Source organism: Platalea leucorodia (genome assembly GCF_965183815.1).
Source record: "Platalea leucorodia genome assembly, chromosome: W".
Classification (NCBI taxonomy): domain Eukaryota; kingdom Metazoa; phylum Chordata; class Aves; order Pelecaniformes; family Threskiornithidae; genus Platalea; species Platalea leucorodia.
Genome location: NC_138859.1, coordinates 14880561 through 14903249, shown reverse-complemented (window position 1 = coordinate 14903249; position 22689 = coordinate 14880561). Strand labels below are relative to the sequence as shown.

Below are 22689 nucleotides of genomic sequence, written 5' to 3'. Positions count from 1 at the left end.
CCTATTAATAAGGTCCACAGCAGGTTGTCACCTAAAGGTGTGCTGCTTTTCTCTTCATGCTCTCAGTTGTCTTTCACCTGCTTGTTCACTAGCAATGAAGCTCCAGAGCAGGTGGACCGACTTACTGATCTGCCAAAAGTTTGTTCTAGGGAAAATATGGGGGAAGGAGGGGGCAGAGAGGAATAGGTTTCTTGCAAGTTAGCAAGATCATCCTTTCTGCAGTGAGTCAGTTAACTTGAAACCACATCCTAAGACACTGGGTAGTAGCTTCTATGTAGTATAATCCCTGCAGCTGCTGAAAAAGAGCAATACCTTGACCCCATAATCCAGTCCATTTGACCCTGATCTTTAACGTCAATTTGCATTATTCTGATAAGGACCTTGTCAACCTCAGATTTGTTTTTAAATGGTTAGGTTTTCAGCTACACTAGTGCTCTGATACTCAGGTTTACCATATGGATCCACAAATTTTATCACAGGTATAAGAGATGAAAATGAGAAGGTTTGCATATTTTAGTGACTATGAGTTTCCCTTACATTGAACTGGCCATGTACCCATAGCCTGATAGACAACCAATTCTATCTTTGGAATTAAACTTGCTTTCTATTACTTGATTTCCCCCCTCTTCCCAAACAAAACCAAACTTGAATTACTAATGTGACTACTGGAGTACCAGTAGATGAGCCTATCAGTGTCATGCAATATGACCTGCATACGTTTTCCCCTTGCGAAAGTTCAAATTCCAGAAATTAACTGACTGCAATAGGTCGAGGCAAGTGTTGGGATTTCAGTCCAATAATTAAGTCCTTAAGTGTTAGGGTTCTGCTCACAAAGCTGGTGGTAAGGTCTGCAGATAGTATGATTCCAGGCTCTGTTAATCAAAAGAAAATCCATTCCTTCTATTTGAAAAAGCAGGCTGTTTGCAGTGTTAGTTAATAATTTAAAAAACAAACAAACCCCAAAAAAACAGATCCCAGAAGGAAGCCCCATATTCACAATCATATATGGACCACAGCAGAAGGAAACTAATGGCATGAATGCTATGTCTGAACAAATTTTTTTTGAGAATAAAGACCAAACACATGAACTCACTTATCTAATTCAACTCTAAACTACGATCTTCAGAGCAAGCACCTAGAGTAATTTTGTACATTACTGGAATATGTCGCTACGACTACATTCACATATTCAGGATGTCAGACATTTTCTGAAGGATAATTGAATATATTGGAATTCTTCAGTAAAAATTCTCATACCCACAATGTCATTTGTTAACAACATACTTTATGACCTTTCAGTAATAAAACTAGTTGTAGAGGTAAAAAATGATAATAGAGAACCTTAACATTTAGTATCTTAATGTCATTACAAGTGACAAACAAATTTTAAAGACAAAATTAAACCTTTGATTTAAAAGCAAGAAAAACTATTCAATTTGAAGCAAAGACCATCTCCAGCCCACACAAAACAGGTGTTATTTTATTATTTTTATTATAATCAGAAATGCAAAATTTTCAAGTTGTAGGCATTTTTATTAAAGCTACTGAAATCAATCCATCAGTTTCACAAGATTTGGGCCTCTGCACAAGTGATATGCATGCAAGCAGAACGTAGAAAGATAACTATTTAGTATAGGAATAGAGAACAATTTTTTTATCTCAACATACTAGTTTAAAGCAAGCAGTGATTTATGTAACAAAAAAAACAGGTTCTAGAGAAGAGGATGAAATATGGCAAAGATATGCAACCCCCACTCTACACATTAATACAGTACCTGGGCGCTGAATCTGTGAACATCAGAGGGACTGACTAGATCAATGGAAGACATGGAGGAAGAGCGACTATAGGGCTACCAGAGACAGACAAAGAAAAAACCAAGTAATCAGAACAAAGGCACAACAGAGCATTCAGTACCAACTTGCAAGCACAAGATAATGAAGAAAAGGAAAACAAAAGCACCATAAGCAGCAAGCACAGCAGTGAATGCTGATTTCATGCACATATTATGTATTATGCTCCCAGTGTAGCCCTAAGAAGAGCATTGTGTTTCCAGTAACACTAAAAAAAGTCAACTGATCCGAATACAGGAGACTGGATTTTTTTAATTTTTTTTTTTAATCAATTAAATGAATTTTGGTGAAGGTATCTTAAAAACACTGAGGTTAGCAAGTTGGGATTTTTTTTCCTTTAATATAATCTCTAACTGACAAGCCAGATACAAGTCAAGAGTATTTTAAATAGATACTGAAATCAGTATTTTTTTGAGCCAAGACAGAAAACAGTCCTTCTCCAATTCCAGCTACTTCAACTGAAAATGAGTAAACCATTGAAAGTTATACTAGAAACACCTAAAAAAATAATAAAATAATAATAATAAAAAAAACAGTCTTACCTATCCATATAAAATATTATATAGAAATATAAGCCAGCCCATTATTCAGAGGAGATCATGAGAAATATCTTACCTTTTGGACAAATCTATGAGTCCCCACAGCAGAATATGCGTCTCCAGAAGGTAAGGATGCTGGCCAGTGTAATCTGACCTTTTCACTTTGGGACTGCAACAAAATAGGTTTAATTATTGGTAGTCAGCTGCTACTGGGTGGACTATGAAACGGAGTGAGGCATCCTCAATCTATATAGTGGCTACAACAACTAACACTTTCCATGACAGACATGAAGTTGTCATCCTGCTAGAGTTCTCAGGAAGTGAATGGGCCTGGAGACTGAATTACCCATTCATCTATACTTCAAGGCGCATTTCCAGGTTAAGCAAAATAGATTGGCAGCATTAAGGATGTTGCATCCATGTAGTAGTACAACAGTCACTCAAAACTTTTACTCTCCACTAAGAGACCCCAACATAGATAAATTCTGTTGGGTACTATAGTCCACTAGAAAGTCTTATAATTCTTAACCAAGTCATTGTATTCACTATATTCATAAGCCTAAACACTTTTAAGACAAAGGAGGCACCACTTTGTTATTCCCTCTCATTTTATACACTACTATATGTTCTCATATTCTATATATTTCATCACATGCATCTTATCCCTTTTTGATCCTTATCACTGAAGTGTATTCAAGAAACGAGTTAGAGAAATAGCAGAGCCTACACAATTTTTTAATAAAAACAAACACCAACAGAACTATGTCTTTCCTATTTTACATACTGCTACAGTCAAAAGAAACTTCAGAGCAATAATTAGGTTTTGAAAAATAGATGCAGTATTTGATATTCTTATTTGCACAGGGCATCAGTTACATATAAAGATAAGCTTTATACAGGACTAATACACTTATTTAGGAATTAGACACCAGAGACATTCAATTAGCTTAACACTTATACTATCCTTTTCTATGCAAGCTGTGAAGTCACTTTCTCAAAATTAGTGTTAAGCAATGATATTTAACTGTACAAATATTAAGAAGTGAATTCCACTTATAAGTGTCAGTATAAAATATCTAGAGTTTCAGGACATGCACCCCAGGACTAAGTCACAGAAGTCTTCCATGAAGTGCTCATCATTAACACATTTTTCAAGTATCAATACCTGTTCTTCCATTTTATCCTGTCTATCGAGAGCAGCTTCAACAGCATCAAAGAATTCTTCTTCATTAATCAGACTATTAGGACCCTCCTAGAGCATAAGAAACAAAACTAGTTCAAAATTTTGGAGACACAAGAGCTCCACTTAAGTTTAATATTAGAAATAGATATTTATATATTATGCATATAACTGACAGAAGGAAATTTCTTCCATAGACCTCAAATATTTTCACCAATATTCTTAGATTACAATTAATCTGAAAACCCTACTTGTTAAAGGACGTTATTTCCTTTAACTACAATTTAGGGGTAGTTTTATAAACAAGCAAAAAACCAGGAAACTGAAGACTGAGTAACAGTGTCAATATGCTTTGACATCAGATTTAGGTTTTAATTAACATATATCTTCTCTTAAAAATGTTTACAGTGTGTCAGTAAAGTAAACATTAACATAATTGTATAGTTAGACTCCTTCCAAGTATTCCAGTACCTTAGGGTAGATTTCAGCTATGTGCTCAAAGCACAACAAGACAAGACAAAATCCTGGGGATCACTATCGAAAATTCTTGGAAAGAACAGTTTAACAATAAACAGCAGGTAGAGTTGAGTCAACTATTAAAAACTTGTGTCCACTAAGTAAAATGGTAATTTAAGAAAACTAGGTTTACTGCTTTTATTGTATTGTAAAACAAACTGGTCCAGCAAATTTCAAAAACCTACTTTACAACAGGGATATCTGGGAGAAGCAGCTGGGTTCATAACCAGGTAGACAAAGTCCAACTTCCTATCCATCTTTTTCTTTTACAGTGCCTCAGTCACAATGGAGAACCTAAGCTCAAGTATCTTTTAAATATTCCAACATATTTCTCAGGCTATGATTTATAAGTAGAAATCTGCTTGATTAACATAAATGAAAGGGTCAAGTTCTTAAAAATTATCCAAACTGCATTATAGGTGCATTAGCTTACATTATTCTTCAGAAAGTAGTTTAAGAGCCTTAGAATTTGACTAAATAACCAAGCAGAGGAGGAAGCTGCTAAAACATGCAATTTAACAGATGAAGCAGAACCTAAAATCATTTAATTTATCAACACATTTCAAGTGGCAGTGAGAAATTAAAAAAACAATTCAAGTTAAACTTCAGATTCTAGGACTGCCTCTGCAGTCAGGGTTTTCATATTTGCATTACATATCTATACAGCTGACTCATTAAAAAGTAAGAGTACAAAACTTGCATATGAACAGTATCAAATGTACAAGAAAAAAAATAAAAAGTCAGCAGAAATATCTGTAAGCAAAATGCTTTAGACAAAAGCAGAATAATCATAGAATCATAGAATCATAGAATGGCTTGGGCTGGAAGGGACCTTAAAGATCATCTGGTTCCAACCCCCCTGCCATGGGCAGGGACATCTTTCACTACACCAGGTTGCTCAGGGCCCCATCCAACCTGGCGTTGAACACTGCCAGGGACGGGGCATCCACAACCTCTCTGGGCAACCTGTTCCAGTGCCTCACCACCCTCTGAGTAAAGAATTTTTTCCTAACATCTAATCTAAATCTCCCCTCTTTCAGTTTGAAACCATTCCCCCTTGTCCTATCACTATCTGCCCTTATAAAGAGTCTCTCCCCCTCTTTTATATAAGCCCCCTTTAAGTATTGGAAGGCCACTATAAGGTCTCCCTGGAGCCTTCTCTTCTCCAGGCTGAACAACCCCAACTATCTCAGCCTGTCTTCATAGCAGAGGTGCTCCAGCCCTCTGATCATCTTAGTGGCCCTCCTCTGGATCCGTTCTAAAAGGTCCACATCTTTCTTATGTTGAGGGCTCCAGAGCTGGATGCAGTACTCTAGGTGGGGTCTCACCAGGGCAGAGTAGAGGGGGAGAATCACCTCCCTCGACCTGCTGGCCACGCCTCTTCTGATGCAGCCCAGGATACGGTTGGCTTTCTGGGCTGCTAGTGCACATTGCTGGCTCATATCCAGCTTTTCGTCCACCAGGACCCCCAAGTCCTTCTCTGCGTGGCTGCTCTCAATGAGTTCTTCTCCCAGTCTGTACTCATGTCTGGGATTTCCTCGACCCAGGTGCAGGACCTTACACTTAGACTTGTTGAACCTCATTCAGTTCATATGGGCCCACTTCTCAAGCTTGTCCAGGTCCCCCTGCATGGCATCCCGTCCTTCAGGTGTGTCAACTGCACTGCTCAGCTCCGTGTCATCCGCAAACTTGCTGACGGTGCACTCGATCTCACTGTCTATGTCATTGATAAAGATACTGATAAGCACCAGTCCCAAGACAGAGCCCTGAGGGACACCACTCATCACCAGTCTCCACCTGGACATAGAGCCACTGACTGCAACTCTCTGAATGCGTCCATCCAGCCAATTTCTTATCCATCGAATAGTTCATCCTTCAAATCCATATCTCTCTAATTTAGAAATAAGGATGTCGTGTGGGACTGTGTCAAAGGCTTTACAGAAGTCTAGGTAGATGACATCGATCGGTCTTCCCTTATCGACTGTTGCAGTCACTCCATCATAGAAGGCCACCAGATTGGTCAGGCATGATTTGCCCTTAGTGAATCCGTGCTGGCTTACTCGGATCACCTGCTTGTCTTGCATGTGCCTTAACATTGCTTCCATGAGGATCCGTTCCATGATCTTCCCAGGCACAGAGGTGAGACTCACCGGTCTGTAATTCCCCGGGTCCTCCTTCCTATCCTTTTTAAAAATAGAGGTGATGTTACCCTTTTTCCAGTCACTGGGGACCTCACCTGACCGCCATGACTTTTCAAATATGACGGAGAGTGGTCTTGCAACTACATCAGCCAGTTCCTTTAGGACCCTGGGATGTATGTCATCAGGTCCCATAGACTTCTGTTTGTTTAGTTTTATCAGGTGGTCTCGAACTTGCTCTTCGCTTACAGTGGGAGGGCCTTCGCTCCCCCAGCCCTCTCCTAGAGGTTCCGGTACTTGGTAGGTGCAGGAAGCCTGGCTGCCAGTGAAGACTGAGACGAAGAACTCGTTGAGCACCTCAGCCTTCTCCATATCCATTGTCACCAGTTCCCCATTCATGTTTATCAGAGGGAGGACACTGTCCTTGGCCTTTCTTTTCTGACTAATGTACTTATAGAACCCCTTCTTATTATTCTTCACATCCCTTGCCAATTTCTGTTCCATCTGTGCCTTGGCCTTCCTGATCCCATCCCTACATGTCCTAGCCATTTCCCTGTACTCTCCCCAGGCTACGTGTTCCTGCTTCCACTGGCTGTGCATTTCCTTCTCACACCTTAGATTGAGGAGGAGGTCCTTGCTCAGCCACGCCAGTTTCCTTCTTGCCCTGCCTGATTTCTTACACAGGGGGATGGAGAGCTCTTGCACTCTAAGAAAAGTGTCCTTAAAGAGTTGCCAGCTCTGTTCCATTCCTTTGTCCTTAAGGACAGTTTCCCAGGGGATCTCATCCACTAAATCTTTGAACAGCTGAAAGTTCACTTTTCTAAAGTTCAGGGTCCTGACTTTGCTCTTTGCCAGGCCCATGTTTCTTGAGATCACGAACTGAACCAGGGTGTGGTTGCTACAGCCTAAACTGCCTCTAATCTTTACCTCTTTAATGAGTTCCTCTGCATTGGTGAGCACCAGGTCCAGCAATGCTTCTTCTCTGGTTGGTTTGTCTAATGCCTGGACCAGAAAGTTATCTTCAGCAGACTCCAGGAGTCTCCTGGATTGCTTGCAGCCTGCTGTATTGCTTTCCCAGCAGATATCTGGGTGGTTGAAATTACCCATCAGGATGAGTGCTGGCGAGTGCGATGCTTCCTGCATCTGAAGCAAGAAGGTCTCATCAACAGGCTCCTCTTGATCAGGCGGTCTATAGTAGACCCCAACCACAAGGTGACCTTTATTGGTCTGATCCTTAAGTTTTACCCACAAGCTCTCAACTAGCTCATGGTTGGTTCTCAGAGGCAGCTCTTCGGAGTCTATCCATTTCTTAACATACAGGGCAACACCCTCTTCCCCTCCTTCCCAGTCTGTCTCTTCTGAATAGCTTGTAGTCTTCGATTGCTGTGTTCCAGTTGTATGAATCATCCCACCATGTTTCTGTGATAGCAATCAGGTCATAGTTATCTGATTGCACCATGGTCTCCAACTCCTCTTGCTTGTTATCCATGCTGCGTGCATTAGTGTAGAGGCACTTCAGCTGGGCTGCCAGCCTTGCCACCTTTTGGGAGGAGCCTTCACTAGTTCCTTTGGGATGATTTACAGGCGTTTCCCTGCTGCCTCCTGAGGTGTTCCCTCATTCTTCCCTGTTCCTCTGAAGTACATCCCCTCCCCCCGCTGAATCTAGTTTAAAGGAAAGGAAACCCGAGGTGAAGACAGACTTCTATTCTCAAAAAATTAAGGATTTAGATTCTTCATTCAGTTTCCAAGGCAGAAAAAGAAAAGTGGCATGTACATGCTTGCACAGCCAAAGACCTTGATTTACACACACACACACACACACACACTCTCTCTCTCTCTCCTTTGAGAAACAAACCAATCTTTAAAAGCCTTAGCATTTTTAAAAATTTCAGAAGCAGAATTTGTACCTCGTAGTCTGGCCCTCCAAAGTGGGACTTTTTCTTCAGTTCTGTCACAGCATTTTTGTATGCTTCTTCAATTCTTCTCCTTTTCTCTATCTCCTGTAAAATTACATGATCAATTTGATGCAGCAAGAATGAATTGGCTGATAATAGTCAGCATGCCAGTAAATGGAATGACCAGTATAGGGGTTTTTCCCAAGTAACAATTGCAAAGCTGCTGATTTTTATTTTATTTGCATGCATGCATTATATGTGCCCATATACATGCATATATAATACAAAGCTTGGGGAGCTAGCTACCTTGAGCATACCTTCTTTAAGTCATGTGGAAGAAACTAGATCAGCAAGCAAAATCTGATATCTAGTTTAAGCATAGCTATTCCTGGTTTGTTGAGGGTCAGACTTGGTATCTGACAGTTTATATAAACTCCTTGACACAGATGCTTGGGCAGTGATAACAAAGGCTGAAAAGTAAGACTGGTAGAAAGCTAACTTGTTGAATGGGGTGAGATACTAGTGAATCATAGCATGTAAGCTTGTATCTATAATTAGCTGGCATAGGATCCACAAGAATCATTTTGTGAACTCCATGCAGAGACTAACAACTCAAGATCATTCTCCCATAATAGGTGTGTGACTGTACTAGAGCCACTAATGATGTCTATGTCATTGTATATTTTGAATAAAGAAGTAGTAATGCTGGAATCAGATTGAGCCTAGTATTTCCTCTGCAAATTCTACATACTGCCAGATATTCCCAGAGAAAGCGCTATAAACACTTCTGAAATTCTTGCAGAATTCAGCTTTAGTACATAAGATGTTTCTCTGTTCCCTTTCGGCAACTGGACACCACACACTACTTCTTGCAGATATGAGTATAATTATTCAGCAACCCAATTTGAACTTTAATGATTCGGTGGAAAACCCTTAACAACACTGAAAGGCTGAGTTTACCAACTGTGAATTTGGTGGTAATGTTCACTCTGGAACACATACTTTCCAGTTTCTAAAGAAAAGTTTGAAAAGTAAAGCAACAGTTTTGATGCAAAACAAAGTAGCATAGTTTTCCACGGGAAAATTCTTAGGAAAAAAGCAGCACTTAGATGAAGACAGTATTGCCTTTATCTGTGAATGTAGGCTTTTCCCTTCCTGAAACTATCACAAACAGGCGATAACTGCTAACACTTAGGTTTCACAAAATTTTGCAAGTTTACCTGTTTTGAAAGTAACTGGAGAGTCCTGAAGATGCATAAAGCATGACTTGAATGTAAGTAAGTCATTGAGAGAAAGCATAGAAGTTTTACCAGAACACTTGGAATGAAAAACAGAAAAACAAACAAACAAACAAACAAAAACCCAAAAAACAAAAAACAATTCCCCCTCCCCAATCCCCACACTTTCTGTACTTCAATCTGCAAATTAGTGATAATTCACATGTGCCAAAAGACAACTCTCCAAATCTGCCAGCTTCTCTTGGCAACAACATTAAATAAGGCAGAAATTGGGAAATTGTTTGATTGCACAGCAGAAAAATTACTGGTGTATTAAAACTCTGTAAAATTTAATGAGACATTTAAGTTACAATTGTGAAAGGTGAACAAAATAAACTACCCAAACATGTTGGGTATACCTGGAGGTATTTAAAAGACGGGTAGACGTGGTGCTTGAGGACATGGTTTAGTGGTGGACTTGGCAGTGTTAGGTTAACGGTTGGACTCAATGATCTTAAGGGTCTTTTCCAACCTTAACGATTCTATGATTCTATGATTCTATGATTAAATTTAACATTCAGAAGATAAGTTTGCACATTAATACCAATTATTAAGACCAAATGAAACAAGAATAGAAAAATGTTGCTGCAGTCAAGACAAGAAAAGCACCATTCACAAGGATTTTGTTGCAAATAAAACAATGGACCAAATACTAGAGATTAAATCCTTTCCCTGTTTATCCATTTTCTTTAAAAAAAGTCTATTTTAAAAATACATTCATTCAAGAGGCTCATACTGAAAAATATACTGCACTGGAAAAATAAAAAAGTCAAGCTCAAGATTTTAACAGCTAAGAATAAAAGGTCAAAAGCAAAGCTGTAACTACAATTACCTTAGATAACATTACATGGTTTTGTATTAATTTTATTCTGGCTGTCTGACTGTTTTGGTAACAGAAAGAAAACTAAGTATAGAATTATAAAATTACAATCACTAAGTGCACTTTTTAGCAGTCGTCTCCTTCAAAATTAAAAGATGCTTTTATAATGATTTCTTGCTTTCAAAGGTTTAAAAATAAAGTTTCCAACTTTCAGAATGTAACTTAAAAACCTTTCATTTATTTAAAAAACAGGGTTTCTAGAGAAAGATATTCACTTCATAACACTGTACTAAAGTCAAATTGTAGTCAGCTCCGGATTCAACAAGTTCTGATGAACTTGAGCTTTTTAGTATTAGAAATATTTTAGGACAGCTATAATTTGGAAATATATTTGCTTCAAGTTCAGCAGACAAATCTCTCTTGCATCTTTAGGCTAAACTGGCCCCCTACAAGATGAAGGCTGCATAGTTTTGTGAAGTAGTAGGACTCTCACTAATCACATTTATGTTTTGCTGTCAAGTAAAACGTGGTTCTGAAGCTAGTGGAGTGAGGAGGCTGGAGAGGGAAGGAGAACAAGCTGGATTACAACGGTACTTACACTACTTGTAAAACACTCATTGCTTTTAGCCACTGACAGAGATCCTGTTCTTCCTGTGACAAACCTGCACAGCACAGAGCCTGCAGAGTTATTCTGCTGATATACAAAGGACAAATTTGACACTGCACTTTTCAGTTCTTCTAGCTAGTCTTTTACAGGCACTGGACAGACTTACAAGAGCTTTAAACCCCCCCTAGCTAGAGCAAACACAAATGGCTGCCCAATTTCATATAATTTTCCCATCTAATCTCTCAAAGAAGATATTCTGAACTTTATCATCTCCCAATATTTACTTTGTTTTCAGAGCAGTGTAAGCATCTATGCAAGAAACCAAGAGTACAGAGATTAACATCATTCTCCTCCTACATCTATTTATCAGATGACAAGGCAATGTTTTTTTTGCTCAAGCCCATAGTTATAGAAGAGACTTTTACAGAGCCATGTTTAGCCACTAAAACAACAAGGTAAGAAAAACAACAAAAGAAGCCCTACAACTGAAGTGGAATAAATAGTGTTAGCAAAGGTCTGAATACAGTCAGCTACTGTCTTTAAATTCTTGTGCAGGGTGTAGGTGTCAAGGTGTTGGTTGTGGGGAGCTGCAGGAGTGGCCTCTGTGGGAGGCGGCCAGGGGCTGCCCTGTGTCAGACACAGCTGGTTCCAGCCAGCTCCAAAACAGACCCCCCCCAGGACACAGCTGAGCCCATCCGCCACATGTGTGGCGCCTCTGTGAAAAAGTATTTAAGAGCAAAAGACACTCCAGGGAGAGAGGAGGGGGGAACAAAAAGTGAGAAAAAGAGGGAATGCCAAGGCCAGAAGAGGATGAGGAGCTCCAGGGCAGAGAACATATCCACACTGCAGCCCATGGAGGACCTCATGCCGGAGCAGAGGGACATTTCCTGAAGGAACCATGTTCCATGGAGGACCCCCACTGGAGCAGATTTTCCCCAGAGGACTGCAGCCCTGGAAAGGACCCGTGCTGGAGCAGTGGAAAACTGTGAGGGGGAAGGAGTGGCAGAGACTAAGTGTTTTGAACTGACCTCCAACCCCCCATTCCCCCCCCCCCCCCCCCCTTGGGGCTAGCAAGCAGGGGATAGAGGGGCCTGCAGTGAAAGAGTGAAGTTGAGACTGGGTAATGGGGGAAGAAAGCTGTTTTAGTGTTCGTCTTTTTGTTTCCCACTAACTGTACCTATTTTAATCAGCAACAAATTGATTTTCCCCAAGTCGAGACTGTTCTTCATGACAAGAACTGGTAAGCAATCTCCCTGTCTTTCTCTTGACCCATGAGCTTTCTCATCCTATTTTTTTCCCCTGGTCCTGCTGGATGGGGTGGTAAGTGAGCAGCTGGGTGGGCATTTGGCTGTTAGCCAAGGCTAATACACCACAATTCTATATTATTTAATTCAATCAAAATCTCCTCTTCTAAAAGGCTAGCAATTAGAGGAATCCAAATAAAAAAGGTTATTTTATATTAGAATTACAGTACTTCACCACGAGTGTGCTGTAAACCCCAGAAAATTTCACTGACAAGTGTGACAAAGTTGCAGATCTACCAAAGCAGAGAAACTTAAAATCTCCAAGTTTTTAGTAGCTTTTGCTATTTTAATTTCTGGGAAACCAAGTCCAAATAAGCTTGTGACCCCCTTTAAAATGTATTTACTCATGCTGTATGAGGTGGTATGTTGCTGTATGAGGTATCAGTCACATGAGACTCAAAGCGAAATTTAGGTTTGAATTTGTTAACCGCTTGCAGCTAAAAACAATTGCTTTAAAGTTAGTCCACAGAAGAAGAAAAACGTGACAAATAATAACTAATCTAAACCAATTCAAATTCTATATTAACATATTATTCTGTATTAACATATACTAACCTACTGACAAGAAAATATTCACTTCATCCATGCTCTAAACAAAGTCTGATCAGCAAGAGTGAACTGTGTTTGCTCAGCCCAGAGAAGGCTTTTGTGGGGGGACTTAATAGTAGCCTTCCAATACCTCCTAGGAGGTCATCAAGAAACTGAGCCAGGCTCTTCACAGCAGTCTACAGTAGGAAGATGAAAAACAATAGGCAGATACTGAAATAAGAGCTACTCAAACTGGATATAATGAAAAGCTTTTTCACTATAACAACAGTTGAGCAGCAGAACAGGCTGCCCAGAAAGGCTGTGTGGTCTCCAGCCTTGAAGACTTGAAACCAGACTTGATAAAGCCCTGAGCAACCCAGTCTGATCTCAAACTGTACTTCCTTTAAGCAGGAGGTTGGAGTAGAGACCTCTTGAGGTCTCTACTCCAACCTGAATTACCCTATGATCCTATGAACAAGCTTCAAGTCTTAGGTCTGCTATAATTCCTCCAACTACCTAGATGAAGCAATAATAAATTGTTGACAGAAGTTGCAATACAGTTAGATAGAACCAGGCCTTTGACATACAGACAACGAAGAGCCAGGAGACAGGAGCAAGGATTCAAACGTGGATGCATTCTGTCTGAATGACTTCATTCTTTGAATTGTGTACCACTAACACATATGGAGTAAGATTTGAAGTGTGATATATACCATATGGAAACATGTTAAATTATAAACAAGACAACAATGGCTAAATAACTATACAGGACACCAGCCAGTGATGGCAGGATTCTAGAAATCAAAGCCTGAAGTACAACCTAGCCATGCTTCTAGCACATCTCATCTGAAGAGAGAACACGCTGACCCTTTCGAGTTGCTATAGTGGTTGAGTACCATGAACTATCACTGCCATTAGAATAACAGATATTATAATACCACACACACCCCTAAAAAATTAACCAATTGGTATAAAACATGACTTAAATTAATCTCTTCAATCTCCTAAAGGTAAGTGAAATAATTGTATCTTAGACCTCTGAAGTTAGAACTGGTTGTTCTCCTCAGTACTGTAACCATCTCTTATAACTATTAAAACATTTCAGAGATTTGCACATCATTTTGCAAGCATGGATAATTAGATCTCTCTTTATAGAAGGCTGCAAACAATACACTTATTACTGTAGAATACTATCAGGCTCTTTATAGATAAAAAAAAAAAAAAAAAAGTTCAGGAGCCTGGTTGACAGAGTCCCTTGGGAGGCAGTCCTGAAGGGCAAAGGAGTCCAGGAAGGCTGGACATTCTTCAAGAAGGAAATCTTAAAGGCACAGGAGCAGGCCGTCCTCATGTGCCAAAAGACAAGCCGGTGGGGAAGAAGACTGGCCTGGCTGAACAGAGAGCTTTGGCTGGAACTCAGGAAAAAAAGGAGAGTTTACGACCTTTGGAAGAAGGGGCAGGCCACTCAGGAGGACTACAAGGATGTCGTGAGGTTATGCAAGGAGAAAATTAGAAGGGCCAAAGCCCGACTTGAACTTAATCTGGCTACTGCTGTAAAAGACAATAAAAAATGTTTCTACAAATACATTAGCAACAAAAGGAGGGCTAAGGAGAATCTCCATCCTTTATTGGATGTGGGGGGAAACATAGTGAAAAAGGATGAGGAAAAGGCTGAGGTACTTAATGCCTTCTTTGACTCAGTCTTTAATAGTCAGACCAATTGTTCTTGGGGTACCCAGCCCCCTGAGCTGGATAACAGGGACAGCATGGGTTTATGAAAGACAGGTCCTGCTTGACTAACCTGATCTCCTTCTATGACAAGGTGACCTGCTTAGTGGACGAGGGGAAGGCTGTGGATGTTGTCTACCTGGACTTTAGTAAGGCCTTTGACACAGTCTCCCACAGCATTCTCCTGGAGAAACTGACTGCTCATGGCCTGGACGAGTGTACTCTTCGCTGGGTAAAAATCTGGCTGGATGGCCGGGCCCAAAGAATAGTGGTGAATGGAGTTAAATCCAGTTGGCGGCCGGTCACAAGTGGTGTTCCCCAGGGCTCAGTATTGGGGCCAGTTCTGTTTAATATCTTTATCAATGATCTGGATGAGGGGATCGAGTGTACCCTCAGTAAGTTTGCAGATGACACCAAGTTGGGGCGAGAGTGTTGATCTGCTGGAGGGTAGGAAGGCCCTACAGAGGGATCTGGACAGGCTGGATCGATGGGCTGAGGCCAACTGTATGAGGGTATGGCTAAGTTCTGGGTCCTGCACTTGGGTCACAACAACCCCATGCAACGCTACAGGCTTGGGGAAGAGTGGCTGGAAAGCTACCCAGCGGAAAAGGACTTGGGGGTGTTGGTCAACAGCTGGCTGAATATAAGCCAGCAATGTGCCCAGGTGGCCAAGAAGGCCAATAGCATCCTGGCTTGTATCAGGAATAGTGTGGCCAGCAGGACCAGGGAGGTGATAGTGCCCCTGTACTCAGCACTGGTGAGGCCGCACCTCGAATACTGTCTTCAGTTTTGGGCCCCTCACTACAAGAAGGACATCGAGGTGCTGGAGCGTGTCCAAAGAAGGGCAATGAGGCTACTGAAGGGTCTAGAGAACAGGTCTTATGAGGAGCGGCTAAGGGAACTGGGGTTGTTTAGCCTGGAGGAGGCTGAGGGGAGACCTTATCGCTCTCTACAACTACCTGAAAGGAGGTTGTAGTGAGGTGGGTGTTGGTCTCTTCTCCCAAGTATCAAGTGAAAGAATGAGAGGAAACGGCCTCAAGTTGCGCCAGGAGAGGTTTAGATTGGATATTGGGAAAAATTTCTTCACCGAAAGAGTGGTCAGACACTGGAAGAGGCTGCCCAGGGAAGTGGTTGAGTCCCCATCCCTGGAGGTATTTAAAAGATGTGTAGACGTGGTGCTTAGGGACATGGTTTAGTGGTGGACTTGGCAGTGCTAGGTTAACGGTTGGACTCGATGATCTTAAAGGTCTTTTCCAACCTAAAGGATTCTATGATTCTAATATAGGAATACTATCTGAACAAGGGGAGGGAAAAGATAGAATATGATGAATAACGCTACTGTATCACCAACAGTCAGGATGAGGTTTTAACATTTTATAGGAGTAATAAATAATGAAAGCACCTAAAATTAATAAATGCTGTACATAAAAATAAAAGCAATACCTGGAATTAAAAAGTTAAAACAGCTAATTTGAAATTTCAATTTCAAGCTAAAGAAACAATTTTTTCAACAAAAGTAAAAGGAAAATGATCTTACCTTATCTAGTCTTTTTTGCCAGCTTTCTTCACGTTTTACCATGAGTTCAATACAATGAGAGAGTGTAGCAAGGATTCCAGCAGTAGTTGCCTTGAAAGTTATAGCTTCTCCTTTAAAGTCTATGCCATTAATTCCTTTGGGTGTCACATGTGGAAACACTAAAAACAAATATGAATCATTCACTGATAGCTGCCTTTAACTCAAACAAGCATTTTACATGTATGCTGTATATTATACCTGCCTGAAGAAAATAGACTGGCTAGAAAGTTAATTTAAAAATAAAAATCAAAAGTGCTAATACTTTTCAGCTATCCACAGGAAAGAGATTCAAAAGGAGGAACGCATTCCTTCAGCTTCATCTTGCTATACCGTATTTCAAGTCTGCTTGTAATGCTGTATTACTCTGCACTCTGCAAATCATGTGGGTGGAGGGAGTGGGAATACTTTGTAACAATAGCAGTTTGACAGCTTGAAATGGGGCCTGATTAACACAGAGCAACCTTAAAACATATCTGATACAGCACTAAGAAAGGAACAATTTCAAAATGCAATCAAACCCAAAAGATAACATGTCAAGGTTGCTTTAAGCAGGTAATTATAGATTTAAAAATCTCAACATAAAAAGGTAGGATATAAAAGTATCAAATGTGTTGAATTACCCAATACTGTGGGGTTTTGCAGTTCCAACAACTATTTCATGCTGTCAACCAGGCCATCTGTTGCTAAGGTTATTTAAACAAATCACTTAAAATGTGTGACAAAAAAGTACCTATTCTATGTCAAACTCTTATGTAGGCTGACAGAATAACAAATCAAACACTACACATTAATGTCAGAAAATATTAGAAAGCAGAAGTAGCACCCATGTTGAAGCTGACTGAGCCCAGCAAGTTAAAGTAACTCCTCCTATGCCATGGGGCAAGCTAATGACTTATCACCCAGTGATTGCCCCTTTGTACTCAGCACTGGTGAGGCCACACCTCGAATACTGTCTTCAGTTTTGGGTCCCTCACTACAAGAAGGACATCGAGGTGCTGGAGTGCGTCCAAAGAAAAGGAATGAAGCTGGTGAAGGGTCTAGAGCACAAGTCTTATGAGGAGCGGCTGAGGGAGCTGGGATTGTTTAGTCTGGAGAAGAGGAGGCTGAGGGGAGACCTTATTGCTCTCTACAACTACCTGAAAGGAGGTTGTAGCGAGGTGGGCATTGGTCTCTTCTCCCTAGTAACAAGTGATAGGATGAGAGGAAATGGCCTCAAGCTGCGCCAGGGGAGGTTTAGATTGGATATTAGGAAAAACTTCTTCACCGAAAGGGTTGTCAAGCATTGGAACAGGCTGCCCAGGGAAGTGGTTGAGTCCCCATCCCTGGAGGTATTTAAAAGATGGGTAGATGTAGTGGTTAGGGACATGGTTTAGTGGTGGACTTGGCAGTGTTAGGTTAACCGTTGGACTCAATGATCTTAAGGGTCTTTTCCAACCTAAATGATTCTATGATTCTCAGCTACAGTTAAAAAGATTGTTCCAGTCTTTCCAGGACTGGATAGAGACTTCAAGAAGGGAACTTGAGAAACCAAAGAATCTTAACAGCTCCTCTGAGGCAAAGCTTCAGGAAAGGGTAAAGTTAAATAAATCTTTCATTATCAGTTAGCCGGAGTAGTTTTCTGCTCAATACACAGCATGGGTGTCTCAACCTGAGACACCTACTTCTCCCACTGCATCACTTACGACTTATGATTTCACTTTAGGGCATAGAGTCTAATTTTTCATTTCTAATTAAGCTTTGCAGCACTCAGCTACTAAATCTTTAACGGATTTAGCCCTTAGAAATCAGAGGCATAGAAAAACTAAAATGAATGAAAGGGTTAAATCCAAGATAGACAAAGCCACTGCATCAAAATGCCTCCTGAAAAGCCTAGGGGCAAGGAGGATATTTAAATATCTTAGTCACTTAACTAAACAAAAGGAAGGCCTTTGTGATTTAGGGAGTAGTTAGAATGGTTGTAAGATAAGGGGGCTCCGGGATAATCCCATCTCAGACAACTGGGCCTTGGGAGAACAAATGCATGGAAGATAGGAAGTCACAAAAGAATGACGACAGCCTTGAAGGACACCGTTTAGGTGATCCTAGGACTGAGTTTGCGCAGAAGCAAAGGTCAATCAGCGAACACAGTGAAGAAGACTACGAGCCTTCATCCGAAGACCCCCAAAGACCACCTGAAGACCACCACGGGAGACGACTGCGCATGCGGATCGGACATTTGCATATGTTAATAAGTTCCAGGAAATCTCATGTTTATGTAAATGATTTCTCAGAAATCCTGTGAATATGTAGGATTTTATAGTATATAATCTCTGAAAGTCCACCAAATCGGTGGAGCATTTATGGTAGAGAATCCCCAGTGCTGCCCAGCGCTGCAATAAAGAATACCTGCTTAATAGTAACTTCGTTGCTATTGAGTTTCATTTCAGGGACTCTCTGAATACTCCGTTTCTCCCTTGGGGAGATTCGGACTGTGAGGAGAAGCATCCGTGAATTTTTGTATCGGTTTTGGCACCCCAGGTGGGACCCTCTCCGCTCAGCTGCAGGACCCGTTGAGAACGGGACTCCCTAGGGTACCCCTGGAAAATTTCCGGAGGGACTCCTTGCCTCAATCGGGTCGCTGCGGGAGCAGACAAGGACCATCTTCAGAAAAAGGTATTCTTTCTTAAATTTGGTTTGGGACTAGTCATTTGTTGGAAACCCCTGTAAGCCGTGAGTGGTTCACGCTTGGTGGAGTATACCAGGCTGCTAGCGCCTTAAAAGTATACAACTGGGAGCACTTCGGTGCTCACTTGGGGGCACTTCAGTGCCCATTTGGAACTCTTGCATTTGGGTATATTGGATCTTGGCTTTAGAACTCGGTTATTTGATTTTGGGATTGTGTTTGGCATGTTATAAGGACAAGTAGTTGCTCTGTGTTTGCTTTTAGGATTTTTGTTCATTGTATTGGTATGTGAGCTTTTTGTTGTCAAAAGTGTCTATACTGTCCTGCGCATGTGTGAATGAGACGTACTTTGTATTGGAATTTGAGTGTTTTGTCGTCAAAAGTGTGTATGCTGTCCTGTGCGTGTGTGAATGAGACGTACTCTTAGTACGAAGCGAGTGCGGAGTCCTGATCCGCGGTTTCGTTGTCCCGCGAGGGAAACGGCCGGAGACGGACGAAGCGGAAGAAAAAGGTTGTAAGGATGTAAAACCCTGTAACCCTCTAAGTGGTAAAGTGTGGACCGTGGAACTAACAGTTAAGATACTGCGGGAATACAGGAAAGAACTGGGACCAATAAAATGGGAGGGTCACAGCAAAGTAAAGAGATATCAAAGAAAAGCCCCTTAGGTTGTATTTTATATCACTGGAAGGACATAGGGGGTCCTCCTGGAGGAAATGTGAATAAGAAAACTTTAATCAAGTATTGTAATCAGTGGTGGCCATTGTATAAATTAGAAGATGAAGAGAAGTGGCCTGTGAATGGGACTCTGAAGTATAATACCTTGTTGCAACTCCTGTTATTTTTAAGGAGGGAGGGAAAATGGGACGAAGCTATGTATGCGGATATGTTTTTCACCCTCCGAAATCACCCTGAGTGGCAGAAAGATTGTGGTTTTAATTTTGCCCCCCAAGATCCCATGGTGTTGGCTTTGGAAAAGGAAAATCAGAAAGAGTCAGGGAAGTTGAAGCAGTGTTGTTCAGCATGTAGTATTGGACAGAGGTGTTTGAAGGTGAAAGAGAAACCCAGAAAGGCGGAAGAAAAGTGCCCTTTCCAGATGGATGATGTGGATAAGTGGAAGGATGCAGTTAAGGGGTACAGGGAGGACCCAAGCGGGATTGCAAAAAAGGTTTGAGTGGATTACTAAGAATTTAGACCCGGATTGGAAAGATGTGGATCTTATGCTAGATGATATGACTGAAACTGAGAAGCAGCTTGTATTAAAGGCAGCCCGAGCTCATGTAGAAACATAGATTGGGGGACGAGTGTTACAGGGCACGGCCGAAGATCCTGTGCCCTCCAGAGACCCGGGTTGGGACCCTAATGATCCAGCTCAGTACCGTTTGTTGCAATGATACCAAACCTGGATCAAATTGGGAATAGAACATGCGATCCCAAAGGCAGTTAACTGGTCTGCTCTGTATGCTATCAAGCAGGGGCAGACTGAAATGCCCACGGAGTTTTTAGATCGCTTACGGGCTGCTGTGAGAAGATTTACTACTATGGAACCGGAGTCAGAAGCTGCCACACAGCAGTTGGTATCTCTGTTTCTGGGACAATCCGCTAATGATACCAGAAAGAAACTTCAGAAACTTAGGGAACCAGATATAAGGAATTTAGAAAAGTTGCTGGAGGAAGCGTGGAGAGTATATCGGAATGGGGAGGGGGAGGACAGAAGGAAACTGGGAAAGGAGATAGTGGCTGCATTAGCCACATTCTCTGTATTGAATCAAACCTTGTTACCTATAAGTAAACAAAATGTTAATGTTGTGGGAGCAACTGGGCAGGTTGAAAAAGCTTTTTTCTTGACACCATTAAAATTTAGAATTGGGAAGAGTGTGGGGATTCACGAATTTCTCTACCTGCCTGAGGCTCCTAGACCATTACTGGGAAGGGACCTATTAGAACAACTATAATCCCGAAATAAAATTTAGAAATGAGGAAACTGAATTTAAAATACCAGACAAAAATCACATTGGAATTTTAAGTTTGGTTCTTACTGAACCCCAAATTAGAGAAGAAGAAATTATACAAGAAATAAAAGACCAGGTATACCCAGGAGCGTGGGCCTCAGGAATACCTGGAAAGGCTAAAAATCCTGAATTGGTTGTTGTTAAACTCAAAGAAGGGGCACGACCTGTTAGGATAAAGCAATACCCCTTGAAATTGGAAGATAGGGGAGGGGTAAAAAGTATTATAGAAGAGTTTATAAAATTTGGACTATTAATTGAATGCTCTTCAGAATGTAACACTCCCATTCTGCCTGTCAAAAAGCCTGATGGCAAAACTTATCGATGGGTGCAAGATTTGTGGGTAATAAATAGTTGAAGATTTGTATCTGGTAGTGGCAAACCCATATACTCTGCTGACTGGTTTAAAGGAAACCTATGAATGGTTTACTGTGTTAGATTTAAAGGATGCATTCTTTTGCCTTACCTTGGCTCCAGAAAACTGCAATTTATTTGCCTTTGAATGGGAAAACCCCGATACAGGACGAAAAACCCAACCGACCTGGACAGTGTTACCCCAAGGATTTAAAAACAGCCCTACCATTTTTGGAAATCAATTAGCTAAGGAATTAGAGACCTGGGAGAGACCCCCAGGAAATGGGATTCTTTTGCAATATGTGGATGATATATTAATAGCCACAGAAAGGGATGAAGAGTGTAAGGAATGGACTGTGAGCTTGTTGAATTTTCTGGGATTAAGTGGTTATCAAGTCTCATTACAGAAAGCCCAAATCTTGAAGAAGGAAGTAATATATACCTGGGATTCGTGATTTCTAAGGGACAAAGACAGCTCGGGAATGACCGAAAGGAAGCTATCTGCAGAACTCCAGAACCGACCACGGTAAAAGAGCTTGGAACCTTTTGGGGAATGACAGATGAGAAACTATTGAAACTGTATGTGCAAGCAGACCAGACTTGAAGGAGGAGCCGCGGGAGGAAGCCTACCGAATGTGGTGTACTGATGGGAGCAGTTTCGTAAAGAATGGAGTTCGAATGGCAGGATATGCTGTGACCACCACAGACCAACTGGTGGAAGCAAAGTCACTCCCTAAGGGAACATCTGCACAACCCAGCTGAAATAATTGCCCTAGTGAGAGCAATTGCCCTAGTAAGATAAGGGGGCTCCAGGATAATCCCATCTCAGACAACTGGGCCTTGGGAGAACAAATGCATGGAAGATAGGAAGTCACAAAAGAATGACAACAACAGCCTTGAAGGACACCGTTTAGGTGATCCTAGGACTGAGTTTGCGCAGAAGCAGAGGTCAATCAGGGAACACAGTGAAGAAGACTACGAGCCTTCATCCGAAGACCCCCAAAGACCACCTGAAGACCACCACGGGAGACGACTGTGCTTGCGGATCGGACATTTGCATATGTTAATAAGTTCCAGGAAATCTCATGTTTATGTAAATGATTTCTCGGAAATCCTGTGAATATGTAGGATTTTATAGTATATAATCTCTGAAAGTCCACCAGATCGGTGGAGCACTCATGGTGGAGAATCCCCAGTGCTGCCCAGCGCTGCAATAAAGGATACCTGCTTAATAGTAACTTCGTTGCTATTGAGTTTCATTTCAGGGACTCTCTGAATACTCCGTTTCTCCCTTGGGGAGATTCGGACTGTGAGGAGAAGCATCTGTGAATTTTTGTATCATGAAGATAAAGCTTTTAATAGAAATAACTGATGGAAAGTTAATGTAATGGAATCAGGATTCATAAGAACTGGAATTAGAAGTTTTGCATAAAGCAAAGGGTGAGCTATAGTAAGTGAGTTTATATACAGGTACCCATAACACATAGGAATTTCTTAGCACATACGTTCTCAAAGACTTGATACAGAATTTTTTACAAGAGGAGATATCACTTCAAATTCCTGTTAAACACGTGATAAAAAGAATGAAGTGACTTTGCATTTAAATGTTCTAAAATGACCAGATGTACTAAAGATACAGACTTTCCTAATGACATTCCACGTATCAAATCTGTATATATAGCGGCTACACCACAAGAAGGTAGATATGAA

General features: G+C 41.1%; 1 protein-coding gene across 1 annotated transcript in view; it reads right to left on the bottom strand.

Annotated features, from left to right (window-relative positions):
• The window catches only part of LOC309601829 (ceramide transfer protein-like), a 48274-nt gene that overhangs the window by 8964 nt on the left and 16621 nt on the right, over window positions 1-22689 (bottom strand). The window contains exons 4-7 of the mRNA XM_082335004.1: window positions 15918-16075; window positions 8132-8224; window positions 3556-3642; window positions 2467-2559 (exon numbers count right to left, since the gene is read on the bottom strand). Coding sequence (XP_082191130.1) covers window positions 2467-2559; window positions 3556-3642; window positions 8132-8224; window positions 15918-16075 — 431 coding nt within the window. The remainder of the gene's footprint in view (window positions 1-2466; window positions 2560-3555; window positions 3643-8131; window positions 8225-15917; window positions 16076-22689) is intronic.